Source organism: Neolamprologus brichardi, chromosome 10 (assembly GCF_056152115.1).
Source record: "Neolamprologus brichardi isolate AB-2024 chromosome 10, ASM5615211v1, whole genome shotgun sequence".
NCBI classification, from domain to species: Eukaryota; Metazoa; Chordata; class Actinopteri; order Cichliformes; family Cichlidae; genus Neolamprologus; species Neolamprologus brichardi.
This window is the reverse complement of record NC_142113.1, coordinates 28,917,872-28,942,227: the sequence shown is the minus strand read 5'-3', so window position 1 is coordinate 28,942,227 and position 24,356 is coordinate 28,917,872. Positions and strand designations below refer to the sequence as shown.

General features: G+C 40.0%; 2 protein-coding genes across 2 annotated transcripts in view; one reads left to right on the top strand and one right to left on the bottom strand.

The window, feature by feature from the left end:
* rad51d (RAD51 paralog D) overlaps positions 1–19,906 on the top strand; it is a 25,503-nt gene extending 5,597 nt beyond the window's left edge. The window contains exons 4-11 of the mRNA XM_006785118.3: positions 10,781–10,862; positions 11,046–11,180; positions 11,257–11,352; positions 11,479–11,569; positions 15,041–15,111; positions 15,601–15,768; positions 16,873–17,009; positions 18,265–19,906. Of these exons, the coding sequence (XP_006785181.1) occupies positions 10,781–10,862; positions 11,046–11,180; positions 11,257–11,352; positions 11,479–11,569; positions 15,041–15,111; positions 15,601–15,768; positions 16,873–16,968 (739 nt within the window). The 3' untranslated portion in view covers positions 16,969–17,009; positions 18,265–19,906. The remainder of the gene's footprint in view (positions 1–10,780; positions 10,863–11,045; positions 11,181–11,256; positions 11,353–11,478; positions 11,570–15,040; positions 15,112–15,600; positions 15,769–16,872; positions 17,010–18,264) is intronic.
* lig3 (ligase III, DNA, ATP-dependent) overlaps positions 17,727–24,356 on the bottom strand; it is a 20,393-nt gene continuing 13,763 nt past the window's right edge. Inside the window, exons 12-21 of the mRNA XM_006785119.3 lie at positions 24,231–24,318; positions 24,076–24,153; positions 23,841–23,964; positions 22,116–22,258; positions 21,937–22,011; positions 21,527–21,673; positions 20,903–21,053; positions 19,710–19,789; positions 19,512–19,595; positions 17,727–18,491 (exon numbers count right to left, since the gene is read on the bottom strand). Of these exons, the coding sequence (XP_006785182.2) occupies positions 18,258–18,491; positions 19,512–19,595; positions 19,710–19,789; positions 20,903–21,053; positions 21,527–21,673; positions 21,937–22,011; positions 22,116–22,258; positions 23,841–23,964; positions 24,076–24,153; positions 24,231–24,318 (1,204 nt within the window). The 3' untranslated portion in view covers positions 17,727–18,257. The remainder of the gene's footprint in view (positions 18,492–19,511; positions 19,596–19,709; positions 19,790–20,902; positions 21,054–21,526; positions 21,674–21,936; positions 22,012–22,115; positions 22,259–23,840; positions 23,965–24,075; positions 24,154–24,230; positions 24,319–24,356) is intronic.

Here is a 24,356-nt window from a genome sequence, read left to right as displayed (position 1 = left end):
GGGGATTTAACGACAGGCTCGATGCCACAAGGAAGGTTCATCTCCAGAATCAAATATGCGTTCCTGAGGACACATTCTTAGGGTTTGAAATGCACTGGCTTTATTTTTTTATCTTCTCCACTGGATTAGAGTCTTTGAAAGTCTAATGCCATGATCTTTGATGGACAAAACTTTCAGTCTTTGCCAAATAAATTTAAGCAGCTTTGTTGGGGGATAAAAGTTTTATTATGTTTGCCAGCTTTTCTGTTCATCTTTGCAAACCTACACGGACACTGCAAACCATGTAAAGTCAATAGTATCATACATTAGCAAAGATGTTTTGTATCTTACATCGATCCATTTTTATCAAACTAGAATCTTCATTCTCAATCAATGCTGAAATTCAGTTTGCATTGAACTACGCCGGATTATCCATCTGGAACATGGCTGCAGCTGTTGTTAAAAATATATCTGAGCAAAAGAGTCTTTTAGAAAAAGGCCTGCGTGCCACATTCCTGCACTGAGGAAACATTTTAGCAGCTAAAGCTGACTTTTTTCCTTTTTCTTTTTGCTTGTTCTTCCATTTGGCTCGTAAACGTAGCCTAAAGTGGTTTCTGATATATCAGCTGCATTAACTTGGCCTCCAGCTTGACTACTTTCCTCTGAAAAACAAACACCACTGGCAAGTCTTTCAGAACATTTTTTGTGGTACATCAAAAAATTAAATTTTCATGATTTGACAAAACCTCAAGTTCCCTCTGCAACCAGCACAACATTGTATTACAGCAGTACTTACAATTAACCTGTAAAACTGAGACACTGAATCTGATGAAAGGTTTCACACAGAGGTGTGCACTGGAATCCGAAATTCAGCTGTCTGTATGCCGTCAAAGAACAAAGCATTCCGCATAAATATTCCACTTTTGGATGGGAAGTACTCTTCAGCCAGGACACAGACTTATCTGGACGAGTCTGTGAATTGGGGAAGCGTGGCATAATTCATAAGCTGCTACCTTTTCCACAGTTAAACTCACTGTTGTAGCATAATTAATGACCACAGGTGTTTTTTGGCCTCCCCATGGTTCTTTTTTTTGAAAAGTGGTTTTCATAAATTAGTTAGTGCCTTGGATTAGTGATATGAAACTGAATCAGTCGTGCGAGCGCAGTAGTGGGATTTGTGTGTGTCTTGGCTGCGCTCTACTGGTGGAAAGGTGAACTGGTGAATGATGTGTTTTGATGTCCATCGTGTCAGTTTGTACTGTGAGTGCGCTGTTTGCTTCATGCACAGACAGAGTAGTGAAGCACACACTTACTTAGCTTTAAGTTTATTAGAGACTACAGCCTAATGTAGGTTTAAGCCTAAAACTGTCTGAGTAATAGTCATTTCTGTTTAAATTAAAATAAATAAAACGTTAGAGTAAATATCACAAACACGTCTTGTTTTCTATGTGGTTAAAAAAAATAAGGCCACGTTTTTTCTTCTTCATTACATGTGTGTTATTAACTTAAAGCCTGAATACAGTAGAGAGACAATAAGTAACATTAAAAAAAGGAATAATAGAAGAAAGAATATGATAACTTTTTTTGTCTGTTTTGTTATTGAAGTTCAAAATGAAATAAAAATTGTTGAAGATTAAAAAAAAAAGGAATAATAATAGGATGATGGGATATCTATCATAAGGCATAGGATTTCGATTTAACAGGACCCCAGTTCCCACCTCTCCCCCTTTAAATTTGTAATTTTAATCGCTTTAAAATTTGAATTACAACATTTTTAGGACAGATGCAGATATTTAGTGATTTAAGATAAGATAACTCTTTGTCATTGCACAGTCATACATAGTACAATAGTACAATGAAATTGGAAAACTGTCCTACATCGGCACTACATATAACACAACACGACACGATATGACACATCACAATGCAACACAAACAACACAACACAGTATAATAACTTAGTAATAAAAAAAGAAGAAGAAGTGTATTTGTATTGCACACTGTTATTATTGCACATTCATTATTATTGCACCTTGTTATAAATATAAACATTATTATTGTTATTGTTGTTTTAAACATTGTTACCTCCCCCCTAAAAAAGTCCAGGGAGGTAGCCAATCAGGTCAGCTATTTGCATTGATCAGGGCTATTGCCCTGTTGTAAAAGCTGTCCTTGAGTCTATTTGTCCGGGACCTCAGCAGCCTGAACCTCCTGCCGGACGGCAGCAGCTTAAACACCCGGTGTCCTGGGTGTGTACCGTCCCGTAGGATGCTGCGTGCCCTCTTGAGACAACCCGATATTCCAAATCATCGGATGTTATATCCCAATATTTGGTATATCAGTTTAATTATGTACTCATTTACATAGACTTCCCTGTTTATGCCCCTAAAGAAGTACAAAAAATAGTCCTTCCCAGTAGTATTTGTTTATTTTTCTTTTTTCAATCGTTCAAAGGCACTTATCCCTTTCAGAATCAGCATTATTTTTAATGTTGGGATTCTTTTTAAATACTTTTTTATTGAAAGGAAATAGTGATTGAATCTGCTGGCTGCTTCTGTGGAACATCTGGAATTTTGTAGTTATTCCCTTCCATAGTATCCGACATGAGTGGTTCCAACTTTTAATGCTGAATTGTTGTGTTGCTGTGTTTGAGCACACCAACATGTGGTAAATTAGTTCTGTTTTCTTGCCACAGGCGGGTTGATTGTAGAAAAACATTATTAATTTTAATGACAAATAACTAACTGGTGCTTCTTCTGTTTAATTTCAGTTTTAGAGAAGAATCCAGTTTCAATTGAAAAATCCAAATATTTCGTTTTTATATATTTTCTTAACCATGAACACTGGAGATGCCTTTAGTGCCTGAAAGTTGCAAAAGCCTTTGAACACTTTCCTTTCTTCTTCCAGTTGTTTTGATGTACACCCAGTGAAGAGGAAACTTTTTTTGGTTTGATTTCAACAACATAAATTTAATGTAAATAAAAAAATCAGGTTAACTTTCCTGCTAAAACATTGTAAATATGGAAAACTTTCCTTGGACTGTCAAAAAGTTTTGAGCTCCTTGGTTATAGCTGAACGCTTACTGTACCTGTCTCATTAAATATCAAAAGGGAGCTACTTTTTGTCTTTAGCAGCACAGAAATACTCCCGAAACTTGCATTTAATAGACTTCAATCGCAGCTCAAGCAATAAAACTCAAAAGCAGTTTAATAGTGAATGAATGATAAATAGTATTTGCTTGTGTGGCTGCTGAATATCAAACAATATGTACAAAGTAAGGCTAAACAAACCTTATCAGATTTTCTGGCCGCTACACAAACGGGATGTGTGATGATGACTGATAGTGATTCAGAGCTATCTCATGCAGCCCACGAAGTAATTGTGCCAACACTTGATAGCGCGGTAATAGCAGAATAGCGTGTATCTGAACCATTGTAGAGATGTTTGGCTGTGATCAAGTGCTGAAATTCAGCACCAAATCAGAAGAGTCACTTAAAACCTCATTGAGAATGGCAGCGATTTTCTTCTGTCTGAGCCGTCTCATGAGGAATTCAGCCTTGAAGCTCAATGTCAATGGTTAGTTAATGAAGCTTAACACAAGTATTACACAAGTATCACAGCCCCCCTTAAGTAAGATCCTGCTAATTCCCACTATTTGTTTAAATAATCATTCTGGAACGGGGTATGGCCGGCAGAAAATATCTGTCCACGGGAATCTTAAAATCATCTGTTATAGAAAAGCAGAGTGCAACAAAGGCTGAGCCTCTTCATTGCTTCCTTTCCTTGGGGTCCAAGGACTGCACAGTCTTCTGAGCACACTGATGAGGGCAGCCTGTGGGAGATTTTGAATGTGTGACTTTTCAAGGGCAATCACTTTCATCCTTCTGAGTCCTTACAAGAACCTAACTTGACGATCAACAGTGCAGCTCTCACAGCACTGTTGTCACAGAAGGCAAGAGTAATGCAAATACATCCATACCCACCAATTCTTCTCTTCAGAGTCACGCCGTGGGTGGTGAGAACTGCTATCAAGCAGCCACAGGCTTCCAGCGATGCTTAACCTTCAAGCTGGAGGACCTTGGTTATGTAAATTTAACTGCATGTCTGTCACATCCGTCATCACGAGAAAGATGAGATTCCACAAACTGCACAGATCACTGATCTGAGCTCCAACAGACACAAATCAAAATGCTTAAAGAGAATAAGTTCTCCGTTTCCCTGACTTGGATTAGGCCTGCTGTGAGACCATAAACTTGTTTTTTGGTTGTTTTTTTTGGTAGAGATCTTCATTGAATTTTTCTTTTCTTCTGGGACTAGACTTCAACCGTGTCTGGAAAACTGCCTATGATAGAATTCATGAGAATATAATCATTTATATAATCATTTTTTATTACTTTTGATTTTTACTTTCTTTGTCATTTCTTTTGTGAGTCCAGTTTAGTTTCAGCTATTTTCCAGAGTGGGTTTGTTCATTTCGCTGTGGTTTTAGAGGTCTAACTGGAGATTTATGCTTCAGTATGAAATGTATGCTGTAGCTACATCGTAACCACAAACGCCTCTCAGACCCCGTGCCAGGGTTGGGGGAGTCCAGGCCTCGAGGGCCGGTGTCCTGCAGGTTTTAGATGTGTCCTTGATCCAACACAGCTAATTCAAATGGCTAGATTACTTCCTCAACATGTCTTGAAGTTCTCCAGAGGCCTGGTAATGAACTAATCATTGGATTCAGGTGTGTTGACCCAGGGTGACATCTAGCCCTTCAGGCCTGGACTTCCCACCTCTGCCCTATGCCATAACCTACAGCGTAACCTGACGTTCTCCTGTCTAGAAATATAACCACGCGTTAGGTCGACGCAGACCAGAGCTATTGCGATTGGCCTCTTCATCAATTCCTCCTTTGCAAAATGTCATGATAATAAGAAATACCCAGCCAACATTTATAAAGGATATTCTGATCATTGCAGTGGATGCATCAAAGGGTTAAACCAAACCAAGTGTTTTCAGGTATTTATTTATTTATTTTTGTTTGTCTTTGTAGTTTTACCTTTTATACCAGCGTTCCCCAGGCCACGGGCCGATACCAGTCTGCGAGTCGTTTGGTACCAGGCTGCGAGAGTTGAGGCTCGGGTGTGAAATATTGTTACTGGTTTTATTTTGTTGTATTTATCCGTGACACCTTAAAGGCCGGTCCGTGAAAATATCGTCGGACATAATCCGGTCCGTGGCGCAAAAAAGGTCGGGGAGCGCTGTTTCATACCACCAGAGTAGATTTGAAATCAAACAATAAAGATGTGATTGAAGTGCAAACTTTTAGCTTTAAGAGGTTTAACAAAAGTATTTCATTAATTGCTGAGGAATTGTATAGATTTTTATAGCAAGTGAGCCATTTTTAGATGCTCAATAGTAGCATCATTTTATATATAAGGATTATTTTTAATACTTGGAAAATCTTCAGCTGTCAATGCACTGCCTGCACTCTAGACTCCATAGACATTAACAAAGAGAAACTCTGCTAGGCCTTTACTGGAGCCACCAGCAGGCGTTGCTTGTTTATGAGTCTCTCTGCCTTCAGTGTTGTCTTCAGTAACTTAAAGCATGCTCTGTTGGGTTGACAAGAGGTGACTGACCTGGTGTTTGAAGAATTTCCCTTTCCATTGCTTTGAAAAATGTTATTTCAGTATGCTTTAAGTCATTATCCGTTTGCACTGTGAAGCGCCGTCTCGTCAGTTTTGCAGCGTTTGCTTAATCTGAGCAGAGCATTTGCAGTTTTGGGAAGCTGACTGTTTGCCATCTCTCTATATGTCTTAGTTGGTTTTTCCATCTAATGATGCCCTCCTTTACTTCCATCGTCATATCTTTGTGAACAGTGAACAGCTACTAAATGCAACTTCAACACTTGGAATCAAGTTCAGGTTTTTTGGAAAGAACGTGTCTCATCCAGCCATAACGCTGCTTGTCAGTTAATTCTCCAATTACTTCTGAGCCTCTGAAAATGAGGGACTTTGTATAAAAATGGCTTTAATTACTGAACAGTTAATGCAATACTTTTGCTAAACCCTTTGAAATAAAGGTGGAATTTGCACTTCAATCACATTCATTGTTTGATTTTAAATCCATGGGGGAGATGTAGCGGGACTAAATGAGAAGACAAAATTGCCTCATTGTCAACAAACCTGACTGTATGATTAAAATATAAACTGATACTGCAGAATAAAATGAGTCTTTTTTGGTCATTAAAGTAGGAGTGATGTAAGAAGAATAAGAGGAGTCTACATGTGACTTTGTATTCTGTTACCAGGAGCTGTCAGTTTCTGAACCAGCTGACAGTTTTTGGTGTTGTCTGCTATCGACATATTTGGGGCAATACTCAGTAAGCATTTAGGCTCAGCCGTCAGCGTTGACACAAAATACAAAAAATCGACCAAAACACACCAAAAACTGTTTTTCTCGCCTGCAGCAGCTTCTGGTTTCCTCAACTTTCAGCTGACAGTTTTCTTAATATTTCTCAGTGAGGAGTTGTCTATATCAGCGGTCCCCAATCCCCGGGCCTCGGACCGGCGCCGGTCCGTGAGTCGTTTGGTACCGGGCCGCGAGAGTTGAGGCTCAGGTGTGAAATGTATAGTTTTCAGGGTTTTTATCGGTTTTCAGCGTTATTTTGTTATCGTTTTTATCGTTAACTCGGTTTTCCTGGGTCTTTTTACGTGTGTTATGAATAAATCTTCTTTTTTTCGATACCAGTACTAGTTTTATTTTGTTGTATTTATCCGCGACACCTTAAAGGCCGGTCTGTGAAAATATTGTTGGGCATAAACCGGTCCATGGCGCAAAAAAGGTTGGGGACCGCTGGTCTATATTATTGGAGAATTTTATGGCCATTGGTTGTAGTAATTCAGTTTGAGAGTGAATGCTCTTCCTGTTCTGTATTTCATACAACGTGGTTACCTTTTCCATTTAAATTAAGTGAAAATCGGAGCTGCATAAAATACTTTGTCGTTACAGTTGGGAACAAAGGTGCACACTATGGATTTTAAAATAAACATTGAGGTGAAGCCGCTCGAGATTTTATCAGGTTTCCATAAACCATAGCGATGATTTGATGCTTCTTAATGAAGTAATGCACTGAGAGTTGCAGTCGGCTATTTTTACATTTTTATGGAAATGGATTTGTACCTTTTGACTTTTTATCTGAAAGACATGTTTTTCTGCTAATGGAGTTGTTCATCGTTTGTACTGATGACTCAGCTGGGAGAATCGTGCATCATTGTCTGTGCAGAACATGGCAGGGTGTTTGTACCTGCTGTAACCCCTGGCATCTTGAATTACTCCTCCCACCTGTCAGAATAATTGTAGATGCATAAGACATAACAAATCCAAGCAGTAATGATCCCAAATGGTCATTTGAGGTGATTAAGAGATATTATAAACGAGTTGATAAACACTGCTTGATGTGTTCTGCTTTGGGAAAAAGCTCTGATAGCATCTTCAACTCTATTGGATTGTTTTTGCTTTTTCAGCGTTGTTTATGAGAACTTGACAGTTGCATTACCCCGTGAAGTTGGATGAAGTAAGCACTTAGCATTAATTAAAAAGAAAGATACCAAAATCAGCTGACTCGTGTGTGAGCTTATCGGTGCCCCAGTAAATGACGGAGCAGCCCTCTAAGCACAGATGTGGAAACATGCATTTCTGTAGTATTTCAAGCTTTGAGTTATGGACAGGGCTGTAAACAAACTTGACAGGCGTTCTGCTCCTGCTCCGCAGAACTCTGATCTGAAGTCAGGTTGTAAGGATGAGGTTAAAAAGCAGCCCCAGAATGATATGAGATGTTGACAGCAGGTTGTGAAACTTTCGACCATGGCCTTCCTTTTAATCACATCTGTAGCATCACATAAGTCGAGCCCGCTGCTCACTCAGTTCAGTAGGAAATTAATGGAGCTCTGGTGATATACCGCTTAAGTTTCTTGTGGCATGAACGCATAAAGAGAGCGGATACACCGGGGTCGAAGAGGTTGCGTATAAACGACCCAGGGCGTGCAAAAGGGGAACTCAAGGGAGATTTACTTGCACAGCAACAATGAAACCCACAGCAAGACTGACAAGTCTGTAAATCCTAAGCACACTCTCATCACTCACTATACTGATGTGAAAAAATATAGTTGAAAGTAGCATCTCTGACTGTTGCTGCAAGAGTTTGCGGCACTTGAATCTATTTGGGATGGAAACAGTTTGATATAGAAATATATAAGTGAGGAATGATTTCAGAACTGTTTGCAGCTCAAAGGGTGTCGAGTTCAAACACCAAGTTTGGTATGAGTAAATAAAAAATTGGTTATCTTGAGATATTATCTCACTTCCTGTTTGTCTGCTTCATGTGATAATAGCTCTACAGGACTGAGCTGCTGCGGTGAATAAACAGGAGATTTTAGGAGCAGACTTTTTATTTATGCCCTTGTTTTTTATTCATAGAGACAAAGATTCTTTATGAATAATAAAAAAAAAGGAACTGTTTTAAGTGTCTCAACTCTTCATGAAACTATCTTTGAACATTTAGACATCATATCTGTGCCCACTATCAGTGACTGTCATCCTATGTGCTCACATCAGTCACCCTGAAAACTGATGTGTCCCCAACAGATTCCATATCTTGTGGCCACAATTTTGTTATCACGTCGCCATGCATCGCTAACTCGAGGCCACACAATAATATGTTACCGGGATGGTTTCCACTGAGAACGATAATGTGAAAGGTTTACTATTAAAGTATTTAATTACACTTGAGAATATTTCTGCACACCATTTAAAGGCTATAGTTTCAGTTTGCGATCATGTTGCACATGAGAGTTTATGATGTTCATGCCACAAAATTAGACTTTATATCTTCTGTTATTTATTTAAATTATACTTGTATGTCTCAAAAAAACCTTTCATTCATTCATTGATCCACGTCAAGCCCCTCCCTGAGCCTGGTTGTTTTACGGTTGAGTTTTTCCTCCCCGTGTCACAAGAACATGGTCAATCATCTGATTGTTGGGGTTTCATCTCTAATATTATCCGGTCTTTAGCTTACAATGTACAATATAAAGCACTTTAAGGTGACAGGTGTTGTGATTTGAAGCAATATAAATCAAATCGAATTGAACTTATTCATTCATGACTTCAAGCTCTTGAAAATCGGAAACCCTTCAAGCTCTTGAAAATCGGAAACCCAGTATCTCATATTATTATAATATTCTATTTCAAGTTTGAGTAAGTTATTGTTCAGTGCACACAACCATACAATCATGGGGAAGACTGCTGACTCTGCAGTTGTCCAAATGAAGATCATCAACACTTTCCCAAGGAGGGTGAGACACAGATATTAATTGCTGAAAAGGCTGGCTGCCTGCAGCATTCCTTACCAAAGCATATTTATGGAAAGTTGGTTAGAAGTCCATTTAGAACTTTAGGAAGCGTCACACGGAGAGGACTGAGGCCGGTGTGACTTCATCACAAGCCACCACTTACAGATGACATCAGGACCAGAGCAACAGCTGTCACATTGCTGATGTTAATTCCTAATATCGAGCTAGTCCTGAACTAGAGGCAACATCAGAAGTGTGTAATCTGGGCTAAAAGGAAAAAGAGCTGAACTCTTGCTCAGTGGTCCGAAGTCCTTTTTACAGATGAAAGTAAATTTTGCATTTCATTTGTAAATCAAAGTCGTAGTCTCTGGAGGAAACATGGCAAGGAACAGAAAGGTGTTTGAAGTCCCGTGTGAAGTTTCTGCAGTTGGTAATGACTTGGTGTGGCTCATTTGCTGGTGCTTTTGGTGACTGGGCAACTTTATTTGGTCAAAGTCAATGAAGCCAGATACCAGGATCACTTCCCAGCACTGCTGAGGAGTTTTGTGGAAATACCGATTTCCTTTTCCAGCAGCACTTAAAACCTGCCTGTGGTACCAAAACTACTACCAGATGACCGACCACCCAACTAACCTGACCTGAAACCCAAAGAGAATCTGTGGGACCGCTATCAAAGCAAACCCTCAATACATTAGCAGGTGTAGCTAGCTGATCGCCTTCAAACCACATTGATGCTTTGGTGCAGTAAGAACTAAAACAGTTCCAACCGAGGACTATAACCTCACAGAAGTCGGACTCATTTTTGATTGATCATAGAAAATACTCCATGAGCCATCATCATGAAAACACTTGAGATATTTCACTTTACATGTACTGAAAATAAAATATTTGAAAATTTTTCATTTTGTATAAAAAGGATGAAAACAAATGGACTTTTTCTTGACACTCTCTTGTGGCCTGATTTAAAGTTAGAAAATTGTATCTCAGACCTTTTTTTAGGTATATGTAAAACAAAGAAACAGACTTGCAATCCCTTTTGCTCTAGGTACAGATCATTGCTGCACATTTAAACCACATCAGACAATCTAATTGTTTTAATTAAAAAGCAAATGATGTTTTGTGATTCACTAAAACTCAGGCTCTATAGATTTGTAACCTGTAGAAAAACAACAGCTCACTTAAGCACTGAGAAAGATACAAAATCCTTTAAAAAGCAGTTAATGAAAAACCAACGATTTCTGAATGAATTTGAAAGCTGCAGTTGGTGCCTGAGCTCGACAAGAAGCAATCAAACGGCAGCTGGAATTAAGAACTGGCCGAGTATCTTAAGAGTAGTCTGGAGTCAGGCTCAGTTTGTATTATGTTTACCCAGCTGCAGTTTTTGCCGGCTCTACGGCTGCACTTAATGGTTTATTACATTGGATGGCAGTTGTGAGTAATGAATTGTACCTTGTTTCTTGCAGCTTAGATAAACTGCTGGATTCGGGCTTGTATACTGGAGAGATAACAGAGCTGTCGGGAGGCCCGGGAAGTGGCAAATCTCAGGTGAACATTTCCTACCTTACCTCTCCGTCACTGATAATTTCAGCCTCATAAATTCACTCCTTTTTTAGAATTCCCCGTTCTCCCGTAGAATAAGAAAATGCACCTTCCAGAGTCACTGTTTAACCGAAACAAATTGTTCATGTTAACTTTAACTCTCCCCGACATGCTTCCCTTCGCTTGTAGGTGTGCTTCGGTGTTGCAGTGCACATTTCTTACCAGCTGAAACAGAGTGTGATCTATATCGATACGACAGGAGGGCTGGCTGCCGGCCGCTTGCTTCAGATGCTGCAGGCTGAAACCAGCAACACAGAAGAGCAGGTGAATAACCTGAAGCTGCATTGAAAATTTTGGGTTATTTGAAGGAAAATAAAAACAAGCAACTTCTGCTTTACAGATGGAAGCTCTTCAGAGGATCCACGTCTTCCGTTTGTTTGACGTTTACGCTCTGCTCGACTGTCTGTACAGTCTTCGCAGTGGTGGGCTTCAGCAGGTTTGTTGACGATTGTTTTTTTTTTATTTCGCTTAAAATACACCAGCAGTCCTTCTGTAGCTGGGGAACCTTTGTAGAAAGACGAATCAAATTTCAGCAATCTAATTTTGTCACATTTTGTATTAGGTGTCTGTTGGCGGCGGCTCTGTCAAGGCGGTGATTGTGGACTCTGTGTCAGCTGTTATCTCGCCTCTACTGGGAGGCAAACAGAATGAAGGTGATATCTCTCTCTGCTGGTCCATCATAGTCAATCATACCTGCGGCTGTTTTTACACCTTCAGCCATAAAACTGAAAATAAATGTCACAACAGGGTTTAAACACATCTGTGGAAGCATGACAGCCAGTCATAAGAAAGTGGCAAAATAACACACTAATATTTGTGCTGTCACATTAAACCACAAACCATTACAGTTTAAGCATGAGCTCGAACCTCTGCTGTCAGTTATAAATAGAGCTGTTTTCATTAAATATGTAATTGCTTAAACTTGAGTCTGGCCTCTTGGGACTCAAAGTAATTGAAATTCGTAATCCAAGTGAACTTCATTCAATTTGTAATGTTTGTAGAAAGCTCCAAAACTGTCATCTAATTAGACAGACAGTCGTGCACCAAAATTCAAAGGTTCTTATCTAAAATAAACCTGCCTGTAAAAATACATAACAATGCAAGCTATTAGCACTCTGCAGTCTCTTCTGGTCTGTGTAGTGCAGCTCCTGATTGCTGAATAACTCGATTCAAAGAGAAAACCAAAACCAGAAGAAGAAAATCCAAAAAATGAAACCAAACTATCGGATGACATCGCAACACATGAAGACAATAACATTTCTCTTACCTGGAAACCTTTTGGCGTCATTTTCAACTTCAATTTTTATACCTGGAATCCTCTGTAGTACCGTATTTTTCATACATAAGGCGCACCGGATTATAAGGCGCATTAAGCTAAGCAAAACAAAACAGTCAAATAAGTCCAACTTTACTCAACTCATTCTTCTTGCTTCCTCCACTTCCCTACCATTGATTCATTAATGCTGAATTCTCTCACAGTTGCAGTATATTAATGACTAACCTCGTATTGTAGATGGATTATCTCAGTTGTTCTCCTGACTGAAGTTTGGTCTGTTTACAGCATCCTGCCATGCGATTCCATTTGTCCCTAACCATCAGGAGCTCTCACGTTAACTTTTATCGAGTGGAAAAAAGTTAGCATTCATCCTCCAGCTTCACTGTTTATGTTATGCTAACATAGCAGTGTTGCTAGCGATCAAGTAGTACATCATTATATACCAGCTAGCCCAACTTCAGTAACCCTACAAACGTCACTGCTGTTTAGTTTTCTGTTTTCATTTATGTTGGAAGTGATAGCAGAGTTGTACGTTTTAATTTTTTCAGAAATCTCTCAGTCAGAACATGCTATATCATGTTTAGGTGGAAACTAGCGAGCTAACTTCCTGTTAACTTCTAACTCTGTTAAATTTATAAATTCTGTTTTCATGGATGCCTGGATGTTAAACTTAATTGTTACACCTGGTAAAGCAGCAACACTGATTATTTTATTAAAGATGAAAGAATTTAGACTGTTTTTAACTCTCAGTGATGCAGCAGTATTTGTTTGACTTTGGAACCTTAAGCGGAAGGAGTTTAGGACCCAGATTACTCTGGGAGGCTCCTGACTATGGTAGCCCTAATGCTCTGACACCATCAAGTGACACGGCTTCGTAGCTTACCAAAGTCGTACTAAAACATTTTTTGACAGATTTTTGAGTGCTGTGTACCACATAAAATCGGTTCGAAGTCAGTAAGTACAACCAGAATTCATACATTAGATGCACCGGATTATAAAGCGCACTGTCGATTTTTGAGAAAATTAAAGGATTTTAAGTGCGTCTTATAGTCTGAAAAATATGGTACGTTTACATGTATTTAGCTCCTCTTCCTTTAAGGCCACCTTCCTTTAAACCAGGGTTGTCAAACTCAGTTTTAGCTGGAGGTACTACATGTACAGAAGTATTTGGCTAAGGCTACGTCAACACGTACACGGGTATTTTTGAAAACGGAGATTTCCTGTTTTCGTTTTAAAAAATAATCCCGTACGCACGGTATGGTAATAAGATGCCACTGTGTGAAATTTCTTACATCTACACTTCCTGTAGGTATGAGGTGTAGGTGGTATTGTTCATTTATCCTTATAGTTTATGTAGTTCAGTGATGTGTTAATGGATTAAAAGGGTAAACAAATCATTGATTTTAAGTTTGAATGCATATAAAAAATAAAAATGGAAAAAGTTGCATAACCATGATTCTGTTCAATCAAGAACAACTACTGACAGTAGGAGGTGTTTGTTTAGCTTACTTTTGGGAATGTTAGTAAACCTACAGCCTGCAGTTTTCCAGAAACTACCCTGATTGATAGGCCACATTAAAATTAGCAAAGGACTGGATTTGGCCCACAGACCTTGAGTTTAACACATGTGCTTCAGGCAAACAACAGTGAGAGAGGAGTGTTGGTGAGGAAGCCATATTAAAGTTATCCACACTCGCTCACGTCATCCAGAGCTGAGAGTAGAAAACAGTCTTCAGAGCAGGTTGAAGCTCGAGATCATTTAAATGCTGCGTTTAAATATGAGCATCCAGCAGAAAATAAGAAAAGCATAATAGGTCCTCTTTATAGATGAAGCAAATGCACTCCTTTCAGTAAATAAGGGCGTCTTTGGTTTTTACAGCCCACCGTCTGTGTAATTCATTGAATGTTTCCAATGCACTCCTTAGAAAAGGAGTCAGCCCTTTACTGCTGGATTATAATTCCAAATGTAATTTGTGAGCTCGGGCACACTGCTGCTGTGCTCAACTAATTACAGTAATGAACAGCACAGTGGAAAATTTGTATCCAGTAATTTGGGTTTAGGCACACAGTAGAGTTCATATTACTTCTGAAGAAAAAGGTAACATTTTTAAGGTTTTAATTAAGGAATATTTAAAGCACAGAGTAATGTTTGGATTGTTATGGTTATGAATTTGGTAAGATATTAAACATGCAACAGATCACAAGATGATAAATTTAAAAGCAAAATCAGGAAGCAACTGAAAAACATTAAAAATGCATTTTAAAAAATAGAGGAAGGTGAAAATGTCAACGTTGATATGATCCGTGTGACTTTTATACTCGCTACAATTAAAGAGTGTTCCTTATATTTCATGCACCATTTCAGCCTTAAAATGACTGGAAATGAGTGCACCATCTGTAGTTACTTCCTGCCACATGATTACCACCACCACATGCTTTTGTCGTTTTATTTTGTCAGCTGCGACCAAGCTTATTTGGTAGTGCTATACCAAGACAACAGCCATCGGTTAGCCTGCTAATATGTCAGCACCAAATGTAAAGGTTAGCTTGCTACTTTTGCAGATTTTTATTAGGAAACTTTGGAACAACAAGCGTTTACAGTTCGATGCACTGGTGAAATACAAATGTCTGTACCTAAAGTGACAGATCCGTCATAGGCATCGCTACAAGCTTCAACAAGCAACCGCAGCTTTTTTAAGTCAACTCCAGCAATTTTTAGGAATGTAAATTTCGCTGTAATAAATTTAGCTTGAGCTGCTACTGTTGAATTGCTTTGAAAGTTCCTGTGACAGAGCCTGAGAGTATTCTGTACATGAACTAACCTCTCTACAACTTCCTTTGCCTCCAGGCATGTCCTTGATGATACAAGTGGCAGGAGCTCTTAAGACGATGGCAAAGGACTTCAACGTTGCTGCTTTGGTACGGATGACTCAGTCTTTGATGTGTGCTGCTCTAAATGCAAGATGCACTTGCAGTGTCAATCTAAAGTCTACACAAACTACTTCTTCTTGTTATTCTTTCTGAGAAAACTAAACATTTTACTGCTTTTTTGGGTTAATAAATATGATTATAATAATTCAAAACAATAGTTTTAAAGTAAAATCAACCCTGTTTAGTGAACTGCAGGTTTTTAATTATGTTTAAAAAAAGGAGTATGCACATTTAAAAAGCATGCACCAAAGAAAACTGATCTTCACCTCAAGTGATGAAGTTATTTGAAGGGAGATAAAGATCATTTGGTAGCCTGATGATGTCCCATTTCAATATAAGTGGGACGATCTGCTTGTCCCACTTATATTTTCCGTCTTCTAAAGCTTGTGTTACGCGTGGGAAGCTGTACCAAAGCATGGTGCGATAATCTCTTGAGAGTGAGGGAAGAAACTAACACGATGGTGTCTGGGCCCACAGGTAACAAACCATGTAACGAGAAGTGGCAGCGGGGAAGTGCAGCCCGGCCTCGGCGTTTCGTGGAGTCACATCCCGAGAACCAGGATCCTGCTGGAGCGAGTAGAGAAGGCAGCGGCTGTCAGCCGGCCCAGTCTGCGCTCTGCAAAGCTGATCAAGTCTTCCAGACAGGTACAAGAAACAGCATTAACTTGCAGAGCAACCAGCTCAGTGTTGATTCTGTCGAGGGGTTTCATTGTTGTCAAAACATCTTGTTAAAATGGAGACTTTGAAGTCGTGTTTGCCCTTTAAAAAACCGGTCTGGTTTGATAAAGATATGTTTTATTCCTCCGCCGAGACATGAGCCAAGGCGAGGAACGTTTTCCGTTTGTTTGTCCTCGAGATTAAAAACACTACCAGATCAGATTTGAGTAAAATTTCTGGAGAAGAGGAGCATGGGCAAAGGAGAAACCTATTAGTGGGGATAAGGATCACTTACATTTTTGTTTAGCTTCCACACTCCTCCTGTATTTAAACTGGGAAGGCTATTCCAGTAACATAATGTTGCTTTATCCATTACAAAACCAGTTTTGATGTTTGTTTGGGGTCATTGTGTTGATCCCAATTCTACATAAAGTTTCATCTGTCTAGCTGCTGATTTGAGGTGCTGTTGAAGAATTTGGAGGTAGTTTTCCTTCATTATTCCATCTACTGCAATGTACGAGTAGCACTGGCAGCAAAACAGGGCATGATGCTACCACCACCAAGCGAAGATTCAAAATAAATTCAGTCTTGTGCCCAATTCTTGTTATTAAGTAATTTAAACAGCGATTTCTTAAGTTCATCCACCATGAGAAATGAGTTGGTCTGTCATCCCTTTTTTTCCCAGCACCATATGAGGTCACCTTTGGTCTTCTTCAGTGGGATTTTCACTGTAATTTTCAAACACAGGCCTCTGTTTGTTAGTAAATGCAGATTATTTCTGAAACTGCACTAAAACATGTCTCAGTGGGGATTACTTTCATTTCACAACTGAATTTGTTTTGATAGCATCTTAGTTTGAACGTATCCTCTCGGGTTTAATAACGATCACTGATATTCCTTTGACATGTAAACCAACATTTTTATTAAAAATAATGGGAGGAAATTCACTCTGCATTTTTTGCTCTGGAGTTATAAAAGACGTCAGCGGAAACAAAGCAGCTTCAGAATGAACCGAGCCAGTGAATATTTAATATTGTGGCAGCGTTGTGTTTAACTAGGTCTAAATCAACTGTCATGTGCTCTGTTTCTTAGCCTTGTCACATCAAAGAGGAATTTGACTTGCAGTGGTGGAGTCGCTCAGAAAAAGGGTCCTTGGGAAAGAGGAAGCTGGATGAGACGGATTCCTGATGAGAGCAGCCGTAATCCTCTGCATAAATGTCACACCAAAGGTACACGCATGTTTCTGGGTCGAATTTGGGAGAAAATGTCTTTTTGAAGTACTCTGCTAGCATTCAAGCGATAACTAAACTTTATTCCAATTAAAAACGGTCGCCACGGTTATTAGCTACAAAATTGACCTATTTAGATACTGCCGGCGTCATGCTCTGTCAGTCATCTGCTGCAGCTTTGGCATACTGGCCTGAGATTTTATTCTTACCTGTTGGAAAAGCGGGAGGAATATAAAGGCTTTTCTCGTGTTTCTTTCAGGCAGAGCTGGGTAGGCTCATGCGAATTCTTCTCAGAGTGTGAATACGTTCGAACATTTAATTAAAGCCACCTCATAGCCTGAAGTATCCCACGGATGAAAAAGGCAAATCTGAATTATCCCTGAAAGCCATTCTGATGCAGCAGGCTGAAGGGAAAAAACCTCTCAGCATTTCACTGGATCATACAAGGAGTCTCACGATTGAGAAAGGGAAGTGTATTTGGTTTAGCTGAAGCAACGCCTTTTTAAAACAAATTCTCTCTGTATGGTTTTGGGGAAATCTGGCACAAGCAGAGCTCTCCGGAGATTTGCGCATGTTCATAACTTGTAGCTTCGGAGGCCAGCATTTATGCCATTAGAGATTCATCTCTGTGACACCACAGTTTTTATTGCAAGTGGCTCCAATGCAAATCAGTGCGACGCTCCAAACACAAACTGATGAAAATGAGACACGCTAGAATGATGTTACAGGGACATTTTTATTGTCTTTGTCAGGTTTGTTTATTCCTAATGGCAGACAGATTTGTTTGTTTTCAGTGCAGGAGCTGAGCTTTAATATCAGAGTGTTCTTCAGGCAGTCGAAAGTATTGCTTGATGCTTATTTTAAAAAAACAAAACTGGTCAATATCCTAGACTTGTGTGTAAAATCAGTGTCAAACTGTACGTTACTCATGATTTAGAGGCTATATTCTACATTGTTACAAAATATTCTACACCTCATAATCATAGACTAATCTAGCACTCTACCTCCAACCTAAACGTGAACTGTGTGTTGCATCTGTTGGTCCGCATGAGCAGAATGCAGAAAGGTTCAAAAAGAATAAATTAAAATGACCTGAGAGCAGTGGCATTTGAAAACATAGACAGTCCCTGGTGTCACGGTAACATCCCCAAACTTAGAGCTGCCCTCTGAACAAATAACATCACCAGAAAACCAGCAGTTCATGGCTGGGTGAAAGCAGTGTATAAAATGTAGTTTCCTCCTCTTTTATTAACAGGGAGCTACGACACGCCTCTTGCGGATACATTCCCAGATCCAGCTGGGGGTCACTTTCTGAGCCTGGCTCTGTTCTTCGGGTTCGGCCAGAGTGTGCGTGGCGGAGGCTGCGTCGTAATCTGGCACGAGGTCCCCGTCGTACGCCACGAAGTATCGCCTCAGCTTGTTAAAGTCCTGCACCGAGTCGGGCAGGAAAAGCTTCACGCCGCTGAAGATGTCCAGCAGCGTCTACGGGGAAAACGGTGAGGTCAGCAGAACAGACACCCTGCAGCAATACTTTCCCTACATTCAAGGGAGCAAAGTGCTCTGCTTTTCTGCACTGTTCAGGCTGTGTAATATTACCAAGTCACTGATGGAAATGATGAAGAAAAAGACTATTTGATATAAAGACATAAAAAGGCTTTGTAGAGCTCAGTCTGTGATTAATATCAGTCCAACTCTAACCTCTAACAGAATCTCTTCACGTCCAAAGATGGATTTACAAACTCTGAATTTGTTGTCGTCACACCCAGGCCTTGTTGAAATATAAACTATTGTGGCAGTAATTAAGGAACAATAAACAGCCAGTTTCCTTTTCACCTGCTTTGAGTAGCTGATCAGCAGAGCTTGTGATTGCTTGAGATAGTGGAATGGTGTTAGTGAGGTGGCCATATTTCACAGAGTGAAGACAAACTCTGTAAAGGTCAGACCTGGATGTGAATAAACATTCAAGTTGGGTCTAACAATCACAGCGACTGCTCGGCCAATACTCAGCACAAACTGGCCTGTTGACCTGATTCAGTTAATGACCTCTTATACATTGTATCTCATTGTACATGTAAACTTTTCTTCAGAAATTGGGAATTATTGGCATAATTTTAGCTTCAAAAACAGTCGATAAGCCGGTTAAACGTTCCCCTGCCCTTTCCTTTGACAGCAGTTACCAGAGTTGCAAATATAAAGAGCCACTAAACTGGAATATTTGTATCTTTAACACTGTACTGAAAACGAGAAAAAAAGTTTTAAAACTGTCAAGATTTTATTAGTCAGCTGGCCTCTGAGTATTGTAATCTATAACCTGTCAAAGCCATAAACAATGCACTGACACACTAATTTCAGAAGACAGGATTACAGCTTTTAACAAACAGTTACTTTGTTTTATGATTGTCAGACCGTAAAAGAAACTTAAAGATGGATTTTGTTTAATAATCCTAAATAGCATTTGTTTGTGTCCACAGAACACATTTAAACACACGTTGTGTTACTAACCTTGTCATTCCTTGGCTCCAGTTTTTGTGAGGTAGCTTTTGCTTTAGTTTGTCCGTTGCTGTGGACACTCTCACTCTTCTTCACCTGATAAGAAACAGTCTAACGTTAGGTCATCACTGCAGCTTTGTGCCTTGTGCAATTCTCGTGTTCTGTAACGATGAAACTTTACATCTCATTTGCTACATTAAAGAACATTACCTTCTTAGCACTGGGTGCGTCTGAGCTGGGAGTGCGAGGCTGGGATTTCACCGCCTTGGCTTTGGGTGGAGTGCTGCTGCCTGCAGAGTGCATGTTATTGATTACACTTAAAACAAAGCAGCATTTGCACCACAAATGTATTTCTGCATTATATTAACTTCAATTATGAACCAATGTCTAGAATAAAGGACATGCATATGAACATATCTGTGTGAGCCTGCTTCTTTAAGTAGAGACATTAAAGGTGAACAGAGGTGCTTTACTATAAGATATCACTATTAAATTACTGCAGTTGATTAGTTACGATAAGAAATATTATTTCCTGTATTAGAAGTTTCTGAAATGTTGTGTTTAGTTGCATAAACTAAGTTTAAAACAGTTAAAGCATCATGCAAATATTTATAAATAAAGTTTTGCACGATGCGAGCAAACCTGCAGAATCTAGACAGGAGTGTTTGGTTTATGTAAGTGTTAATGAAGTAAAGAGTTCAATACATGTTTATGTGTAAAATTCTATTTTCATTGGTGGAAAACAATTTACTGGTTTAAAAAAAAAAAAATTATCTTCAGGGGGAAAAAAGTATTGCTCTAATAAATGTCCACTGACCTGCAGATAAATCTTAAAATCTCACATATGCATTTATGGAATTTTCTTAAATAAACATCTGCATGATGGAGACTACTTTTTCTTTATGTGGGTGTTTCCAGGAAGGGCAGAGACGCCTGCAAGTTGAAAGCGATTCATTTGAAATCTCAGGGTCCCTCATCAGTCTCAGGCCAGACTGTCAACAAGCTCAGTGCATATTCTGCACATTTGTGTTGCAGACACAGTCAAAGCATCACCTCGATTATAACTGGAGGGTTTTACTTATTGTGTGTGCAAAGATGCTAAACTTTAACCCAGTTACAATGAAACAATGAGGCCTCAAACATTTTAACAATAACTATTCTGCCTCAAATACAAGGTTATGAATTTACTGATTATGTAAACAAAGCTGTATCAATACCATTGGTGGGATTTTAAAGGGAAGTTTCCAAAAATTAAAAACAAGAGTCTTTAACCACAAATAAATTGAGGTCATTTGAATCTTCACTTTTTAAAGTATTAAGTGTAACTCAAACCTAATCTTAGGTGAATCCGAACACACAACAACAATTTCATTTCCCTTTATGTACGTGACTTGGGAACTTACTCGTCTTCTTGGGCGGAGCGCCTTTGTTGGAGGTGGATGATGGCGAGCTTCCTCCGCTGTCACCCCCCGATGAGCCCTTGTCATCGTTGGACGTAGACGGACCTGCTGTCACTTTGAAGTCGCAGTTCTCCTTCGATATGCGGTACAGCTCCTGTGCAGAGTGATGAAATGACAACATGGGCTTCGGCCAAGAGATGTAATGTTCTGTGTCAGTGGAGATTGAAGACCCGTGCCGGATTCAAATAATTAAGCCCAGGCATGTTTTACTGCCTCGGCCAATATTTCAACTCATCCGTCAATACTCGCGAGAAGACTGCAAATTTGCTCCTCCTCCCCGCTGCTTCAATCATACTTCATGCTGTCCCCCTGGGTGCTTTGTTTAACAGTGGCATTAATTATTTCATTCCTCCCGTCACCTGTATTACTACACATCCTCCCATTTTTCCCCTATCATATTTTACAATAGAAAGCAATTAGCAACAAGCATCCCTAGAAGATATGCCTCAGTTTTAAATGAATGGCTGATTTCTAAAACGTCTTTTGTGCCGTCTCAATAAAACTTCATCACTGAGCAGCGGCTAATTGTTTCTCAAGCGCTACAAATCAAAAACGCTGATATCCTACTTTAAGCTGGTGCAAGTTGGTGGCGCTCTTCCAGTCCTTGTCATCGCGGATTCTCGTCATGCGGGGGAAGCGGATGGAGATGCCATCAGCGGTGTGCATTTCCGATTTGGAAAACTCTGCGCCTGTGATCTCCCACACAGGTGCTTTCTGTAGCACAGGAAACACATAATCATATACAAAAGCCACAAAGGGTCACTGCATGCATTAAAAACACATCCCATCTCAGAGCCCGTCATTATCTCGGAGCGTTTCGGGGGTAATTCATTTAAAGGAATTCCCGTGGATACGCGCAAGAGACGCTTTCAACTTCTAATTTCATTCAAAGGGTGTGCAGTATCCAGATATACAACTGTGCTCTGCGTGAACAGGCCCGCTGGGAAATCCAAATGTGCTGAGTAGTGACATCTCACCTCAGGATCGCGGATAATGAAATCTGGATAATAGTTCTTGATGATTTTCAACCAGCTAGGGATTTTGCTTGGCTCCTACATTAAGACACAAACACGCACAGACACACAAAAGATTAATTTTCAATTTTATGATATCAGCTCAATATTCCTGGTTAACCTCTAAGTGGATTCTCTCTGACCTTGCTGATTTTGATCACATCCAGCTCTTTCTGGAGCCTCGCCAACATGGCGTCATCGTAGCCTCCGGAGCACTTGGTGACTGTGCACCATTTCTTGGAGTCTGGGTCGTAACAGCCCATTAGAAAACTGGACATGATGCCCCCTGGTGGGTAGAAGAAGACACGCAAGCATTAGGAGAACTCTCTCCACCAGCACCGACTTCTCAAAACCTGCCTCTTCAAATGATCTTTTTTTCTCCTTCCCACTCACTTCCTACAGCCTCTTACGACAAGCGTTTCATCTGATTTATTGTTTCTGCTCTATTAGCTCGTTTTCAACTACACGAGTCGTTTCATTAAGCACGCTTTGAAAACTTGTACCTTTCTCGTTGTGTTTGTTATGTTGCTGCACACTCATTAACCAGCCTCCTCAATGGCCCCTGCTTCAAATCTCACCTGCTTCTCTATTTCACCCATTGGCATCTTCTCCTTATGTAACAGCCTGTATCTGCACATTTTTCATATGAAATCCTCCAATTTGGTTATGTTTTCCCAGAGTAATGGAGCTGTCTTGTTAATTTCATCATCCTATCTCAACATAATACATGCAAGAATCTTGTATTTATATTTTCGCTTTGTGGCTGAACGTGAAGTGTCACACCTGCAGAAGGCTTGACCCCGTCTTTCACAGCAACATTAAAAGTTGGGGGCAAAAGTAAAACGGTCTTAATCGTTCAAAGCTGTTTTCATACATTAACTCCAACAAATGTCTGGAGAATACAGTCAGGAAATCATCTGAAGCTGTCCTTTTCCCCCTGCAGCACACAGCAGGAGAGATTTCGCATCAGACTAATTCTCACTGCTGGAAAAAAATTGTTCAAGTAAAGTAGCTGCCTGACTGAAGCGTGTGTGGATTAACTGGACTATTACACACAAGCTGTACTCGCACTGCACAGATCATCGCAATCAGATGTCACTTTGTTAAAGGCCTTTAATGTCCTGACTGCGTCAGACATTTCAGTTCAGTTCAATTCAATTCTATTTTTGTAGTTCCAATTCACGACAACCCAGTATAAGCCTGTACTTGGTGACAGTAGGAACAAAGAAATCCCCTTTTACAGGAAGCAGGAACAGCTATCCACCACAAGAGGGCGTAAAACAAAAAGAATAGAAAGAGACAACAAAATAAAGAGAAATCAGTCAAAAGTTAACAGCATGCAGTCGCGGCATTTAACCACACCAGGAGAGAAAAGGGGTGACGGGAGAAGTGCTCGGTGCATTATGGGAAATGTCCAAGCAGTCTGAGTCCATAGGAGTATAACTAAGGAATAGTTGAGTCACCTGATCCAGCCATAACTGTAAGCTTTATCAAAAAGGAACATTTGAAGCCGAATCATTAAAGTAAAGATGGTATCTGTCTCCTGAACACAAGCTGGAGCTTCCACAGAAGAGAGGCCCTGACAGCTTTAGGCTCTGCCTCCATTCTACTTTTAAAACGTGTAAAGATCACAAATAAACCAGAGAAAAGTGCTCTATTTGGATGGTATAGTGCAATGAGGTCTTTGCATTCCCACATGTGCTTTTGTTGAGTAATGTCTATAGTTCAGTGATCCATTAAATGTGTGAAAATGGCTTAAATCACCTCATTTTATGGCGAAACAGAATTGTCAGGGTGAATAAAATAAAGCATCGAGAAGGGGAAAAGCCTCCATGCCTAATGAAGCAGATGGTTAAGGCTTTACAGACCGTTTGAGCCTTTCCCGTAGAAGGCTCCCAGCACCACCAGGTCAGCCGTGTCCGCCATCGCCCCTTCATTCAAATAGTCCTTCTTCACTTTCAGCCAGTGGCGCTTCCCCGGCTCATAGGTGCTCTAAGACACGCAGATATAAAGCCTCATCATCGCAATGTTTCAGCTACACGTAGTTTAAGCATAACTTGAGAAATTGAACAGTAAATAAATCTGATCAACCAACCAACTCACCTTTACGTCTTTTAGCACCAGACCTTCAAGTCCCTCCCTGATGACACGAGTTATCATATCCGCCAGATCCCCTGCTCTCTGACACACACACAGACGCACATGTTTTTAACATGTGTACGCATACAGCACAAAGACACATTCACAGTTATACTTACAGTGACGTGCTTCATCTCTGAGAACAGGATCCTGTTGGAGACTTCAACCATGTTGTCATGCAGGAACTTCCTGCGTTCACACAGAGGCCTGAAGAAGACAAAGCCAGCGGACACGTGAAAGCAAAC